The sequence below is a fragment of the Ornithorhynchus anatinus genome, chromosome 7 (genome assembly GCF_004115215.2).
Source record: "Ornithorhynchus anatinus isolate Pmale09 chromosome 7, mOrnAna1.pri.v4, whole genome shotgun sequence".
Lineage (NCBI taxonomy): Eukaryota > Metazoa > Chordata > Mammalia > Monotremata > Ornithorhynchidae > Ornithorhynchus > Ornithorhynchus anatinus.
This window is the reverse complement of record NC_041734.1, coordinates 23,730,659-23,746,354: the sequence shown is the minus strand read 5'-3', so window position 1 is coordinate 23,746,354 and position 15,696 is coordinate 23,730,659. Positions and strand designations below refer to the sequence as shown.

Below are 15,696 nucleotides of genomic sequence, written 5' to 3'. Positions count from 1 at the left end.
TCATGGGATGTTTTTCCAACAACTCATGTATGGATAGAATGTGATGCACTGTCAGGAGAAACAACCGTGCCCGTGTGCACTAGGTTCATCTAGGTGTTTGAGTTCCCTTTAACGTGGGATGCTTCAAACTCGTGACCCCTGGGTAAACGTAGAACTGACTAAAACTAGTATGCCGGTATAAGGGGAGAGTTTCTGCGTTGATTTGAATGCTAAATTTCTTGTGTTCCTTCTGGTAAATTGAAATGGAAGCTTGAGTCTAGGTTTAGCAATCGATGTAGGTTTTCATAATGTTTAGGAGTAATTAACCGTGTTTAATGCATTAATGTGATAGCTCTCAATAGGGGACAGTTAACTTTAATGTATTTCAGTCGATAATACTTCTATCAGTGTTAAAATTCAACCCTCTTCAGGAGGATTATTATCCTGTGATCTGAGTTCACCTAAATGATGAAATGAAATAAATGAAATGATGATGAAATGATGATGAAATAAAGCGTAATATTAAGGAATCAGTAGACGACTCCTTTAACAACAGGTGGCCCCGAGGGGCCGTGACTGGCAGAGAAGAAAGTACAGGTGGGTACCACACAAACCTGTCACTATAATCATTTCTGTTGCATATTTCTCAAACTTGAAGTTTAAAGACGGGAATTGCCTCCGTCAACAACAAAGTGCCGATTCTCACCGTTTCCATCCGGATAATCATTTTTGTCTCTCAAACAGGGAATGACTCTTCTGATGATGGGTTCAGCCGACGCTCTTCCCGAGGAGCCTGTGGCTAGGACCGTCTTCGTAGAAGACATGACAGAAGAACAGCTAGCCTCTGCTGTAAGGAATCTATCAGACTTTTTCCTCTAGTCGCATCACTGTTTTCAGCAGATGTTTATGGACACCTATTGGAATATTGCTTATTAAAATGACTTGTAGTTTTGATTGCGAGAGACAGTAGGAGGTGTAATTCAGTAGTCAGTGGTCAATCCATTTGTAAGTATCCAGTCATAGGATTTGGTCCTTCGTGAAGGTGAGAGACCAGGCCTAGGTGAACTTCCCTCCCTTATCACTCTCTTGATATTGACAGCTGTGCTAAAAGTAATCCTGAAACCAGAGTAGCCAGTTTTGGAACTTGTGCAGTTTTAACTCCTTAAGAACTCACAGTAGTTGAAGTATTTATTGAGCACCCCCCGGTGCAGAGCACGGTACCAAGAATTCACTGAAAGTAGGCATTTCAACAGATGTGTCTAACATGGGGATCGGCAACGAGTGACCCTGGAGCCGAAGTTGGCCCCTGGAGCTAAACGTGGCTCTTGAACAGGCCACGGGTAAAGGGGCGCCCTTCCCAAACACCCCGCAATGCGTGTTACTGCTGCCGCACAAGGTCCTGCAGCTGTAACCTAACTATAAAGCCTGCAGCTAATGGCCCCGGTAGCTTTTTGAGCCGGACCCTCGGCCTTACTCATCCCGGGACTCTGCCGAGCCTTGAAGGCTACTGATCATGGCTGGAAAGACCCAAGATTTTCTGGCCCACCAGCAGTTTAAACCTGTGCCCTCCCACTCCTTATCCCCCTTCAAATCCTTGTTTCTCATTGCTCTCAGTTTCCAAATGAAATGTTAGCATCTGTGGGCTCCATCCAGCCCATCGCTGCCAGGGGTGGAGAAGGGATGGGGAGGAGGATTGGGGAGGACTGCAATAGGCAATTCCCCCAAATACCGTCAGCAACAGGTAGCCTCCCCAGGGTCCTTTTCCAGACCGGTGGCCACTGATCCCCAGAATGCCTCAGGCCTGGGGCCCTGGGGACCTCTAGAGCCTGACAGGCTGGCCTGGGTGCATCCAGAATTATACCACTCTCATTTCCCATCTGGGCTGTTCGAACCTGGGAATCCTCTCCCTGATTCTCCCGGAGAGGGATTTCCAAAGGGAAATCGGTACCCTTTGGGAATGTCTGCTCACCTTGCAGGCTGAAGGCTCTCATTGAACCTGGGAGAGGAAGAGGAAGGCAGGGTGACCTGTAGGGAGGAGGTGGGGAAGAGGCAGGAACAGGACTTGGGCACCCTTTACGGAGTTCCCTCTCCAGCCCTCTCCTGGCCAGCATAGCTGAAATGAAAGGGCATGAGGGTGTCCTGCTTCAAACTAGGGAAAATAGGACCCATATCTGTCTGCAGAGATCTTTATGCGGTTCATATAGGTGTGGGTGAAGGGTTTCTACCCTCACTGTGGGGTCTGGGCAGTGAGGGAGGGGCCTCGGGGATGCTACCTGTGTCCTGATGGGTGGGCACTGCCCCCTGGCATCTCTGGAGTGAAGAGAAGGGAAAAGAGGGGAAGGAAAGGGTAAGAAACTAAAGTCTGCCAGTGTCACCCTGCACTTTCCCTGTCCTGCCTTGTCCTTTCGTCCCCTTCTCCTCTCCTGGATCCCTTTCACTGCCAGTGACAACGCCTTCACGTGCAAAACGCAATTATATGCACACATTATTATGTATCTCTGCAAGTATATAACAACTCCCCCCACCCATACCTGGTGGGAATAAAGAGTTACATTTAATGCAGTTGCATTTCCCACCACCCTCTACTCACCGTGAACACATGCTTCTTTCCAGTGTGGATGCAGGAATCACCAGCATTCCAGCTGGTGCAGTGACTGTCACATGGATCACTGGGCTATGCTCAGCTAAAGGAATATTTTCTCTCTCTGCACTGAAGTCCATGGAGGAATCTTTATGTGGACCTAACTTGTCCTTTTTCTGTGAAGTGGTATAGTCTTTATGAAACTGTTTAGAAAATACAGAGGAATCATTCAGCGATTGATGTTAAAATCACAGTATATGACAGCTTATTTGACTTATCAGTGCCTTTCTCCTCCGCCTTCCTCCTTTAAGTTATTAAGCACTACTTTGTGTCAAGCACTGTTCTAAGTGCTGGGGAAACGGCAAGCTAATCAGATCAGACACAGTCCCTCTCCCCCACTGGGCTCACATTCTAAATAGGAGAGAGAGCAGGTGTTGAATACCCATTTTACGTTTGAGGAAGCTGAGGCACAAAGAAGTTAAGTGATTTGCCCAAGTTCACTTACTAGGTAAGTGGTGGAACCAGGATTAGAACCCAGGTCCTGTGATTCCCAGGCCTCTAGGCCATGCTGCTTCCTTCTCTGCCAAAATGCCTCTCATCTTGTGCACAAGTGGCTTGGCAAGATGATTTAAGAATTGTAATAGCTGAATAGCCTCGATGGGAAAATTATGGGGGGAAAGGACTAAAAATTTTAAATACTTGATTATATTTTTTCTGGGGCTGACTGACCAAATAATGGAGTTGTAAGTGGTTTCATCCTATAATGAAGTTTTAGAAGCCGTGAAACCAGTCAGAACTTGCATCTAGCATTAAGTCCCAGTCAGAATGCTGTCTGAATGAATTTACTCATTTTTCAAAGATGTAAAATAAAGTGTGTGGCTAAATAATCAAAAAAGCCTGCTATGGTAAAGATGTTAAAAAAAAGAACCTTTTCTCAGTCGCTAGCTAGGTATCCAGGGTTGGCATAGCTTAGAGACTTCCATTAGCCTGACACATTATCAACAATGTTAATTGAAATACTCTCTTTGATACAAATAGGGTGACGAGGTAAAAAGGAGAATTGATACTGTGCAAATCCTTTAGCCAAGCCAACTGAAGACCTTGCTTAAAAAAGAGTGCCTTAAGTAAATGCCATGTTAGCCTTGTTGGCAGCATTTCCTGTGCACCCGGTGATCATTTATGGGGAGAGTTGTACAGTGGTAGGTTTTGGGTTTATAGGAAAGCCAGCCTGCCAAATCCTGAAATTGTAACCTTTTGAAATACGATTTTTTTCCTTTTTCTTGGTAGATGGAACTTCCTTGTGGACTGACCAACCTCGGTAACACTTGTTATATGAATGCTACAGTTCAGTGTATCCGCTCGGTACCAGAACTCAAAGAGGCCCTTAAGAGGTATGACTGAAGGTTGACAGGTATTAAGAACTGATGATTATTTTGCAGTCTTACAGAGGTGTCTTTCATTGGGCTTCAGGAGTCTTTCTGAAGGAGTAAATCCAAACTGATTATTTCCGGAATTTTGAATCTGTTAGAGAAGTGTTTGCTTTCTTATAGGAATGAGAAGTAAGGGAGGTTTAGAGATTTCTAATTCCTCTAACATAAAATCAAAGTTTGACTAAAACCTAGATTGCAATTCTGAAACTACATTTAGCAGTGTCCTGAGTAATACTTAAGTTTTTCAGTCCTGGTGAGCCAATACACCAAATGTATTTGAATTTAATCTTTTGATGAGAAGTGTCTGGGCATCACTCATAATATACAGTAGTTGTCTGAATGAAGAAGAACAATTTTAAAAGAGCATTTCCTGTCAAAAATTCTTGTTTTGCCACAAATCCACCTTAAGATGCACTTTAGATTTTTGCATCCTTCCAACAAGAAGACTATTTTTATTTTTATGTCCCACTAGTCCTATCTCCAAGCGTAGAATAGACATCTGATTGACATTTCAGAACAGATCATTTGAAGTTACAACAAGAAAACTTCCAAACTTTGGAAGGTTGACTGTTCCTTTTCCTTCCTTGGGCCTGGGCCATGCTTTCCCAGAGAGGGCTGCTGAGGGAGCAGGTAGCCCGAGAGGCTCTATCAGGCTTGATCGGATGTAAGGGCCCACTTGGTCTTCCCCAGGATCAGACAGACAGGCCGCTGATCCAACGAGGTGACTGTTGGGAGGACACTACTACCCTGTGGGATTAGACTCCTGACTGTCTGGAGGTGGAAAACTTCATCCCGGTGCAAAACTTCCCTTTCTTCACTAGTACAACTGAGCACTTTAGAAAAAAAACCAAACCCACACATGTCCAGCAAAACATGAAAGCTTCAACACCCTTTGCTCAGTACCATTAGCTGGCTAACAAACCTAATACTGTTAACACTCATTATGGCACTTATGGATTCTGAGAATTCTGTTTCTGTTGACACAGCATTGGGGTATTTTAAGTGACGTTATTGCGTTACTTGTAGCAATGTAAAATAGGTTTAGTATTTAATTCAGTACTCAGTACTTAATTTCATGTAGCACTTAGAATAAATTTTCAGGAAGTAAATTAAAATGAATTATATTCACCAGCCACTTACTATTTGTTACAGATGATTATTAAAACATTATTCCAACTTTTTGCAAGTGTACTGACTTGGAATTGTTTTTCTTAGGTATGCTGGTGCTTTAAGAGCTTCTGGGGAAATGGCTTCAGCACAATATATTACTGCAGGTAAGTGTTTAAAAGGCAGTGCTTAATGGGATTATCCCAAAGAAGTATTTTTACTTAAAATTGGTTTTCAAACTTCGAATTCATTTGTTGGCAAAACTCTACCTAAAACACTGTGCCCAACCCGATTTGCTTGTCTCCGTCCCAGCGCTTAGCACATGGAAAGCACTCAGCACATACCATATTTAAATTGGTATTTACCTCAGATATTTAGAACAATCCCCTTCTTAATGTTTAAAATCTGTAGGTTCCTTCTTTATCTTTAGAGCAAAGCCAGTGGGACATCTGTGATTATGTCAACTTCATTGAAGAGACCAGATTGGAAGGAGAAGGGCGTTCCCCCCTCAAATCTGCCAGACCACTTCTCTCCCCCTCAGATTATCCCAAAGAGGCATTCCCTGACCCATCATCCACCTTCTATGATTGAACCACTGTCTCCACCATTTAGCATTTTTGTACCTGTCGTCTCATTATTCAATTTAGGAAGGGCATTTCTACCTTTTAGACTGTTTGGTTATTTCTTGGCGTTTGTTCATTATGTTTTTATGTCTGACTCGGAGAGGTGGGAACCCTCTTGGCCAAACGTGACGTTAAGTGATTAACGGTGTTAAGTGAGTTGTTCGGTGCACACACAGACCCCTGCTTTATCACGCCTTTCCAGCCACTGCTCTCTGTACCCATTCGTCTCCGATTACTTGTGTAGACCAATGAAGAGCACAGCAGGGTCTGCTGTGGAGAAGGCACACAGATATTCTGTTCCTTGAACACAAGTTACTGTGGTTTCCAAGTGAAAACCACATGACTGATGTAGCAGCTGTGGCAGTAGGGAACAGATCGAATGAGGGCTGAGCAGGTTCTGCTGCTAGGAGGGCGGCCAGGGATACGCCTACTCTAAGGCCAGAGGCTGCGCCCCTACCCAGACCAACCATCTAATAAGGCATGCTTTTGGTGGAACCTTGGTAAGAGAGTGTGAATGACTTGGTGCAAACCGTCACCACTAATGAAAAACACTTGAAGCCTAAGTCTTCCCCATGGTGGGCAAACTTCATAAGTACCTGCCCTCAAACCGTTTTTGCATGAGAAAGAAGAATATGGTAAAGTATTGGTTGCTCGATTGCTGCACCCTAGTTGAGCTGCCAAGTTGAGAAGTGCACTGCTCCTCAATGGCAAAGGGACTGGAAAAGGTGCCCCTAAAAATTGTCTGCTTCACCCAAACCCTGCTCTCCTATTAACTGTAACTGGTAAGCTTGGTATTTGCAGAGCCAGAGAAAAACAAGAAAAGAGACATATTGAGAAGTAGTTGTCGTATCAGAGAATGTCGGAATGTTGCGTGATGATGAAAGAAGTCATCATCTTGAAAGGAAAACAGCTCTAATAGTAGAGGAGCTGGCTAAGTATGGATTGGGTATTGCAGGACTAAGGGGGAATAGACTTCTGGGTGAAAGGGTACTCACAAAAGTAGGTGCTGTCTGGATACGTCTTCTCTTTGGAAAAGTTTTCCCTTTTTAAGATACCCTTATCAAGGGTTGGATTTGTAATGGGACAGTTACTGATGTTGGGCCTCCCCAGTTGGCCCAGAAGTATGTGTGGTTGTCTGGTGAAATTCTACCTGACCCGAAACCAAAGCCCTTTCCTACTATCACAAGCACATCTGCCCTCATGATGACATACAGTGATGAAGAAAAAGAAAGGCTCTCCAGAGATTGCAAGCTCGTTGGAGGAGTACCCGTTTTAGAAAAATAGGCGATTTCAATGGGGAAGTGATGCCCCCTTAGGGAGAAAAGATAGGCTGCATGGGATTGGCAAACTCAACAGCAGTGGCTGACTTTCAGTAAATAAATGCTGAATACCATCTTGCAATCAAAAACCACATCTTCCACAACATCCTAGATGTCTTCACCCGCTAAATAGGAGCATCATGTTGATTACATTGTAGTGCAACAAAGGGACCTTAGGGATGTTCAGATCACAGCAGCCAGGAAGCAGAATGTTGGACAGACAATTGTCTGATTTGTGAAGACAGGGCAGAGCAGAGGTGTGAAAAATGGAAAGGCACTTTATCCAATGGGATACCTGCAAGCACGGAGACTTGGGATCACTGAGGAAGTGCCTCAGAGTCTCAAAGAGTCACAATCATCACCATCTTCAAGAAGAAAGATGGAGGATCATCTTGCAGCAGTTAAAGGCCTCATTATTCTCCGTTGCCAGCAAGGTTATTACTCGTTTGGATCCTGATTAATAATAATAATAATAATATTTCAAAAGTGCTTACTATGTGTCAGGTGCTGTACTAAGCACTGGGGTGGATAAAAGCAAATTGAGTTGGACTCAATTCCTGTCTTACATGGGGCTCACAGTCCTTAATCTCCATTTTACAGTTGAGGGAACTGATGGCCAGAGAAGTTAAATGATTTGCTCAAGGTCCCACAGCAGACAAGTATGGAGCCGGGATTAGAGCCTAGGTCCTTTTGACCCAAGCCCTTGCACTAATATCAGTGACCAAATGTTCCTGATCACTGTATGCTTTCAGACCACAACTTGGCACAGGGTGCATGATCTTTTCTGTGCCTTAAGGTAGACTCAAGGCTTCTTCACCCTTTTCAGAGAATTTATGAAACCATTTGAACTATGACTCATCTCGAAATATGTCATCTGTTACAATTATCCATTGAGAAGCAGTGTTGCCTAGTGGAAAGAGCACAGGCCTGAAGACAGAGGACCTAGGTTCTAAACCCTGCTCTGCCAGTTTCCTGCTGTGACCTTGGGCAAGTCACTTAACTTCTCTGTGCTTTAGTTTCTTTTTCGGTAAATTGGGCATTTAATACTCGTTCTCCTGCCTACTTAGACTGTGAGCCTTATGTGAGAGGGGCTGTGTCCAGCTTGGTTAACTTGTACCTACCCCAATGATTAGAAGAGTGGAACATAAGAAGTGCTTAACAAATACCATAATCATCATCATTATGTGTATTCACACTCAGCTTTTAGAAATAGGTAGTGTGGTCAAATAGTGTATAATGCATCTCTGATTTAAAGGATTTGTTTAGTAGCAGTGGGTCAGTACATGTCAGTTGTGAAAGCATCATTTGAGCTAAATGGAAAACCCGAACCCCGTTACCATGTAATTCCCAGTTTGTGTCAGTAGGTCTTTGATTTTAGGCTCTGGCTTGCGGTTTTTTTATAGAAAGATTTGCTTTGTCTTTAAGCTCTTAGAGATTTGTTTGATTCCATGGATAAAAGTTCCTCCAGCATCCCTCCGATTATTCTTCTGCAGTTTTTACACATGGCCTTTCCTCAGTTTGCAGAGAAGGGTGATCAAGGACAGTATCTTCAACAGGTAATCAATGCCAGACTCCTAAAGTTTTGAAAAAATACGGGCTATCGACATTACCTTAAGGAGTTCTTATTTGTTGTATGAGATTGGATTTTCTTTGCTAAGTATCAAACATGTAAAATAGTTCAAAAGCTTTTGACTTTTTCTGGGGGTCCAGTATTGAGCTGTAATCTCTCCCTGTTGTAAGAAATGCCATTTCAGTACTGCTTAATGTGTTTTAGTAGTCCATAATTTTTCAATTTGCACATATAGATTTTTCTGAAGTGAGCACCCAAAATTATTGCTATGTAGGCATACTGCCAACTTCTTAATAATAATAATAACAACTCTTTTTTTTTTACTTTCCCAAATGCTTTGCATCCAGTAAACTTATCGATAGGCATTCCCTGAGTGTTTTTTGGGTGTGTTTTAATTCCAGGATGCCAATGAATGTTGGGTCCACGTGATGAGAGTACTGCAACAAAAACTGGAAGCTTTAGAAGGTGACTCTGATATGGAGGTAATTGAAACTAATTTATTTTAAGGCTTATCTTTAGCTGTTGTTTAAAAAATGCTATCAATAGATTAGTTTAATAAAGAGTCTGAGTAGCTGCCTGGCCTAGTGGAAAGGATAAGGACCTGGATTCTAATCCTAACCCTGCCACCTGCCTCTGTGTAACCTTGGGCAAGTCATAACTTCTCTGTGCCTATTTCCTCATCTGAGAAATAAGAGATTAAATTTTTCTTCTCCCTCACTCTGAGACTGTGATTCCTATGTGGAACAGGGATTGTGTTTGACCAGATTACCGTATATTTATCCCAGTGCTGGGCACGCACCAGAAAGTGCTTAACAAATGCTACAATTATTATTATTAATTCTTAGATTTTGGTCCCTTCAGGCCAAGGGTCTCTCTCTGACTGGGACACCAAAGGGTGGTGGTTGCCTTTCTTGACATCACACTGTCCCTCTACTGACCCATTATGAACTTCTCACCCATTATTTGCTGGTCTTTCTGGGCTATGCAAATTTCATGTGAAAATGAATTCCTTTTGCTTACCACCTGCTGAGAAGTATTCTCTTTTATTCATTTTGTGCATACTATCTTCTGATTCCAAAGAGTGCCCCCTCCTTTTGACAATGCGGGATACGGGGAGCAAAATTCTGTATGCAAGCTCTGTATGCAAGCAATTCCACAACCCCTGTCTTTGTCATCTGAAGAGTCCTAACCCTCTCAATCCATCCTCCAGCTGCAGTTATTCCCCTTATTATCCTGGGGCCATTTTTGTAGTCTGACCAGCTCTCTAGTACCCTTCCAGTGACCAGCACTGCCCAGGGCATAGCCCAAGAGGAAAGGACAGTGGTTTTATGTCTTAACAGTCCTGTACCTTTTGTTTCTTCCCCTTTCTTGATAGTACCCAGCATTGTGTTGGTCCATCTTACACTTGGGACCAATGCTCTGATCTTTTTTCACAGTTTTTTCAGTGAATTGCTCTGAAAAGGTAGACCCCCCTTGATTCCTCAGACTTAGGCCTGTGTGTTTGTTTCGCTGAGTATTTTAAGCCTAGTGATTAGTAGATAATTTCACACCTAAACCGTATAGAGAGATATAGTCAAGCATCAGTGAACTTGTTTTTCTGCCTGAATACAATCTCATAAATCAGCATCCTTGATACCTAGCCAATTTTCAATTCTATAAATGTTCCATTTTGGACCTCAAAATGTGCACACTTCTATCAGTGCTGCATTTGTTTAATGCTAAAATTATTTGCTCTCAATGTATTATTTTGCATCTTTACATCAGCATTGCATACGAGTGGGTATGAACAGTACAAGGGATGGATTTTTGAGAGTTCCATGAGTTCGGTTTACTAGGTTTAACCAAAATTGTTTTTTGTCAGGTAGGGCTATCCAGAATGAGAGCTACCCTTGTAAGAAATGTAGACTTTATTGCCTATCTTGCTTGGATAAAAATCACTTTCATTATTGTGTATTTACATGTAAACATAGTGTTTTAAAATATACGGAACTTTTTTGCAGACAGATTCTGGATCAACAGCAGCAGCACCTCCTAAAAAGAAGAGTTTGATTGATCAGTTCTTCAGTGTTGAATTTGAAACAACGTATCCTTAATGAAAAATGTCTGGATTTATCCAGAGTATAGTTCCCCTTTAGATGAAGGAAGATGGAAACAGGTGGATGGACTCACCCAGGGAAAAACTGAAAAGCAAACTTTGGAGACCTTTAGAAAGAGGGCATTCACCTGAAGTAACACCACATAGTGTGCCTGCAAAATATGGATGTTCCATTAGATCACAAGGCTCCTGCCTTCTGAATAACTGAGAGGACCACTACCAAGATCAGAACCGATAATAGTATGGGGTTGAGTGGATCCTGAAAACTTGGATTCCCCAAAGTGGTTCTTTTGTAGGATACAGGAGCAGTCAGGCTCCCTGGAAGCAGGACTTCTCTAGACCCTCTGCACTAGTGTGGAACTGTTTTAGGATCTGAGGAAGGTGAGGAATCCAAATGGAAGTGGAAGGCCTGAGGGAAATAGGATGTTAAATTAAGGAGATTCAGAAATATTTTGGTAAATACGGCAGCAGCCAATGCAGTTGCTGTCCCGTTAATCTGATTCCTGACTAGAAGCAGTTCCTGTTCTCTCCCATGTAGCAACTTTAAATCTAAGCCCATAACCGAGTAATAGCAGGTGCACCTGCCTTGACTTATTTCAAAAAGCATGAAATGTACAGAAGCTGAAGAAGAAGAAGCCACTAAAGGAAAGGAAAATCAGCTTCAACTCAGCTGCTTCATCAATCAAGAAGTCAAGTATCTTTTTACAGGACTTAAACTGGTGAGTACTATTTTTAATCTTTTAATCTTGAGTAATTTCCAAGGCAAAAGTGAGTTCAGTTTTTCCAGCTACATTTCAGTGTGAACACATAGAGGCTGCCCTTTTCTCTTGTGTAAAAATTTTCAAGAAACTCTATCATTTCTGTCCCGTAAAGTGGTGGCTTACTGGAAGAGATAAACAGATGATAGATTTTAGATAGAGATTTGTTTTGGGGGAGGAAGAACAGAAGGAGAATGTCATTATTGTCAGTCATTATTCAAGACAGCATTTTATATGGAACAGATTTTTCACTCCTCTTGGTTACCTTATAGCGACTTCAGGAAGAAATCACCAAACAGTCTCCAACGTTGCAAAGAAATGCTCTGTACATCAAATCGGTAAATATATCCTTTTCATTTCCCATTCATTTATTGAGGCTGGGGGCTTTGCCCAATGGGGTGTCAGTCAGTCAGGAACCTTTCTTCCTTAGTATCAAAGAGTTGAAAAATGAAAACGTAATTCAGTGCTGGAAATGTTGGCAGCCTGGCCTGGTGGAAAGAACATGGGACCGGGAGTTAGAATACCTGGGTTCTGATCTCAGCACCGCTACTAGTTTACTGTGCTGCCGTAGTTTCTTTGTCAAGAGTGGGTAAGGATGCCTGCTTTCCGTGCTTCTTGGATAGCGAGCCAGGTGTGGGACAGGTATTGGTTCTGACCTAATTATGGTGAATCTTCCCAAAAGCTTAGCAAAGTGCACGACACAGAGTAAGCACTCAGCAGATACTATAATTATCATTTCTGTTTCTCCCAATATACTTTTCTCAGTCAAAGATCAGCCGGCTGCCTGCTTACCTGACTATTCAGATGGTTCGATTTTTTTACAAAGAAAAGGGATCTGTGAATGCCAAAGTTCTCAAGGTAATGGTTCTGGTGATTGAATAGCGATAAATTGAATGTTTATATTCTTGTGCTGGTAATCACCTTTTTCACTCCAGAACTTGAAATTTTCAGTGATTGTATTTCAAAACTACTTCTTGGGGCTGGAGAAATCCCAGAGCAGAATAAGAGATCTTCCTCATTGCTAAAGTGTGGCACTTTGAGGAAATGACAAGGAAAGGAAATCCTATCTAAACGGGACTACACTGGGGAAATACTGCCTTGAGTCTGGGCAGGAAAGGATTTCCTCTGAAGTGAGAGTGCAATTTGGTCATTTAACCCTACTTCTGTAGTGAATGATCAGTGTCCCTTACTGTTCTCTGATTCTGCATTCCCTTTCTCCATCTAATAGCCCTTTTCCCCGTTCTGTATTTAGGATGTTAAATTTCCTCTCATGTTGGATGTTTATGAGCTCTGTACCCCAGAACTTCAAGAGAAAATGGTCTCCTTTCGATCAAAATTCAAGGATCTAGAAGACAAGAAAGTAAATCAACAGCCAAAGAAAGTAGGTAGAATATGAATATCTCTATCTATGAGGTCTGCCCGCAAATAATTTACAGTCTAATTGGGGGAAACAGGTAGACGCAAATTTACAAACAGTGCAGGGCAGGAGAAAGGACCAAGATGAAGCCTACAGTAACAAGAATATATGAGATTGAACTAGATGAATGAATAAGTAATTGGATATGCATGATCACAAAATGATGAGGATGGGGATATAGACAAAAGTATTACAGGCAGTTGCTGGGTTGATGCCAGATTTGGGGTGTTGGGAATTGGGAAGTGGCTTCCGGGGGGAGGTGGGAGAAGGTGAAGCAAAGCAGGTTGTAGATTTGACGAACGGAAAGCCTGGAGACAGGGAGGTTATTGAGGAAGCTTAAAGGTTAGTCTAGTTGAGAGATGATGCAAGTTTAATTAGAATTAGAGAGTGGCCGTGTGGGTGTAGAGGAATTGGTCGACTGCTTTTGTTTGCTGCATGAAAAACATGAGTAAAGGGCCAAGGTGTTTGGAGAAAGGTCAGGTCTACCTGTAAGAGGGCATTGCAAGCCCCACGTTCTTTGTGATGCCCTGTTACGGGTAACCCTTACCTTTCTCCAAATATTGTGTAATACAGTTACTCGTTAAAGGGAAGGGTTGAGGCTATTCTCCAAGTATTCTTAGGAAAATATTTCAAAAGCATCTTTCGCTTCACAGACAAACAAAGGTAGCGGTACCCAGAAAGAAGTTAAATATGAGCCCTTTTCTTTTCCTGATGGTAAGTGGCTTTTTCAGTCCTCTGGAAAGGTTGGCAAGCTCTGAATTTGAAGTGAGGAATGTGTTCTGGGCTGTTCAACTGCACCCTCTAGACTGTAACCTGGTTTTGGGCAGCGAATGTGTTAGTACGTGCTCTGCACACAGTAAGCGCTCAATAAGTATGATTGAATGAATGACTGATGCCCTATATGAGTAAGCATCAAGTGTCTCTCTAAAATGCTGAACTTCATAATTAACATTTTGCCCTGCCCCCTGACCTTGGAATAATATGTCTGGTAAGAGTTTGGTTTTGTTGGCTTTCTCTATTGAGAACACCACGCAGGCCTCAGTCTGCGCAAAAGATTTGATCAAAGCATGAATGGGGGGCAGAGTGTCAGTCGTGTTCCTGCTGGGGCCCCGAGTGCAACAGTCAACTAGGTGGTCAGGGTTACATCCTGTTGTAAGTGTCCCCTCAGGGCTAGGGTCGAAGTGGCCACACCCGAGTGCCACCTGTAATTGTGGAGGCCTTGGTGATCTGGGCCACCTTTGTTAGCCAGGTCTTTTTCTTGCTGGGCCTATCTGCCTCGCAGAATGCCCTAGGTTTTCTTTAGTGAGAAACCTTCCCCACTGATGGCATAGCCCGTCGAGGGGCACCAGGACCAGAGCCAAGGGATGCCAGGGATTCCAATGTCTGAAGTTTATTATGCTCTTTTTCCCCCTGGACCAACATGAAGTACCCGATAAACATGACAGACTGAACAAGAAGGTGTGGCAACTTCGCACAAATGACTATTCTGAACAGTTTTCAGGATGGGCTGAAATAGACATGCTTTTCTCTCTTACCTAGATATTGGTTCCAATAATTGTGGTTACTACGACTTGCAAGCGGTGCTAACGCATCAGGGAAGGTCTAGTTCCTCAGGCCATTATGTATCATGGGTGAAAAGGAAACAAGGTAACGGAATCCTTTGTTTTTGCATTTTCCAAATAGCCTTGGTCAGCTGTTCTAAGTTGTTTCTCAACATTTTTTGATTTTCATCTCTCTGTCTCTCTCCTGTTTCGTAGAAGAGTGGATTAAGTTTGATGATGACAAAGTCAGCATTGTTACTCCAGATGATATTTTGCGATTATCCGGTGGTGGAGACTGGCATATAGCTTATGTTCTACTCTACGGGCCCCGCAAAGTTGAGATCATTGAAGAGGAAGCGGAACAATAATCTACATTTGGGCTATTTCTGACTAGGTGTGAAATAAATGTTTGTTGATCATTTCTTAACCAGAGCTTTAGAAGATGATAATCAGGTCTTATACCCTAAATATGTAGTTTGGTACCCTCCCATGGAGCAAAGAGGGTGAAAGTAGACTCAAAAACAAATTCATGTGTCAACCAGCTTAAACAAAAACAAAAAAACAAATACCCCAGAAAAGAAAAAGTTATCATTTGGAATGTGCTACCTCTAGAGGAAGGTAGCAGAGGATAAAAGAACATTTTATAAGGGCTTGTTTCACGCATTAAAAAAAAAATCTGAACTGAAATACCTTCTACCCTACCACTTTTATGATGGTGTTAATTTCTTTCCTTCTGACCCCCACCACTAAGAAGGTTCAGCAACTGAATATTTATTGCACACCTAATACTTCATCATTCGTTGTTCTTGCATGCCACCCTTCAATAGCTGCCCATCCTTTGCCTTATCTAACAATTTGAACAGGAAGGTGGGGGCAATGAGACCCTCGTTATGTAACTCAGTGCTGCTGCTCATAGCCCATGGAAACATGGCTCCAATCAAGTGTTTGTCCAGCCTGACCTATCTGCTGACTCGGTCTGTTCTGTTGCTGGCATTTCATGACTTCAAAATAAATCGTGATCAATGAGAGAAAATTCGCTTATTCGTTTCTCATGTCTCCCTCTCTGGTTAATCTTGCTGGGGTTGGTAGTCATCTGCCTTTGTGCAACAAGGGTTGGCCTTGTTGTGTTGGCTGTGGTTGGCTTGGACAAGTGGAGAGAGACCAACTCCTCTTCCTAAAGTCCAGTATCAGCTGGCAACTGATGGGGCTTTCATGGAGTGGCCTTTGGATTAGTGTTGGCCATAGCGTCTGGACGTAGGGCGGGGTTAGTTTTGCC

General features: G+C 42.7%; 1 protein-coding gene across 1 annotated transcript in view; it reads left to right on the top strand.

The window, feature by feature from the left end:
* Positions 1-15,453, top strand: part of USP14 (ubiquitin specific peptidase 14) — a 34,209-nt gene extending 18,756 nt beyond the window's left edge. The window contains exons 4-16 of the mRNA XM_029069409.1: positions 724-828; positions 3,848-3,951; positions 5,206-5,264; positions 8,465-8,595; positions 9,011-9,091; positions 10,610-10,692; positions 11,309-11,423; positions 11,735-11,800; positions 12,228-12,320; positions 12,715-12,843; positions 13,533-13,593; positions 14,419-14,526; positions 14,637-15,453. Of these exons, the coding sequence (XP_028925242.1) occupies positions 724-828; positions 3,848-3,951; positions 5,206-5,264; positions 8,465-8,595; positions 9,011-9,091; positions 10,610-10,692; positions 11,309-11,423; positions 11,735-11,800; positions 12,228-12,320; positions 12,715-12,843; positions 13,533-13,593; positions 14,419-14,526; positions 14,637-14,788 (1,287 nt within the window). The 3' untranslated portion in view covers positions 14,789-15,453. The remainder of the gene's footprint in view (positions 1-723; positions 829-3,847; positions 3,952-5,205; positions 5,265-8,464; positions 8,596-9,010; positions 9,092-10,609; positions 10,693-11,308; positions 11,424-11,734; positions 11,801-12,227; positions 12,321-12,714; positions 12,844-13,532; positions 13,594-14,418; positions 14,527-14,636) is intronic.
* The last annotated feature ends 243 nt before the right edge of the window (positions 15,454-15,696 follow it).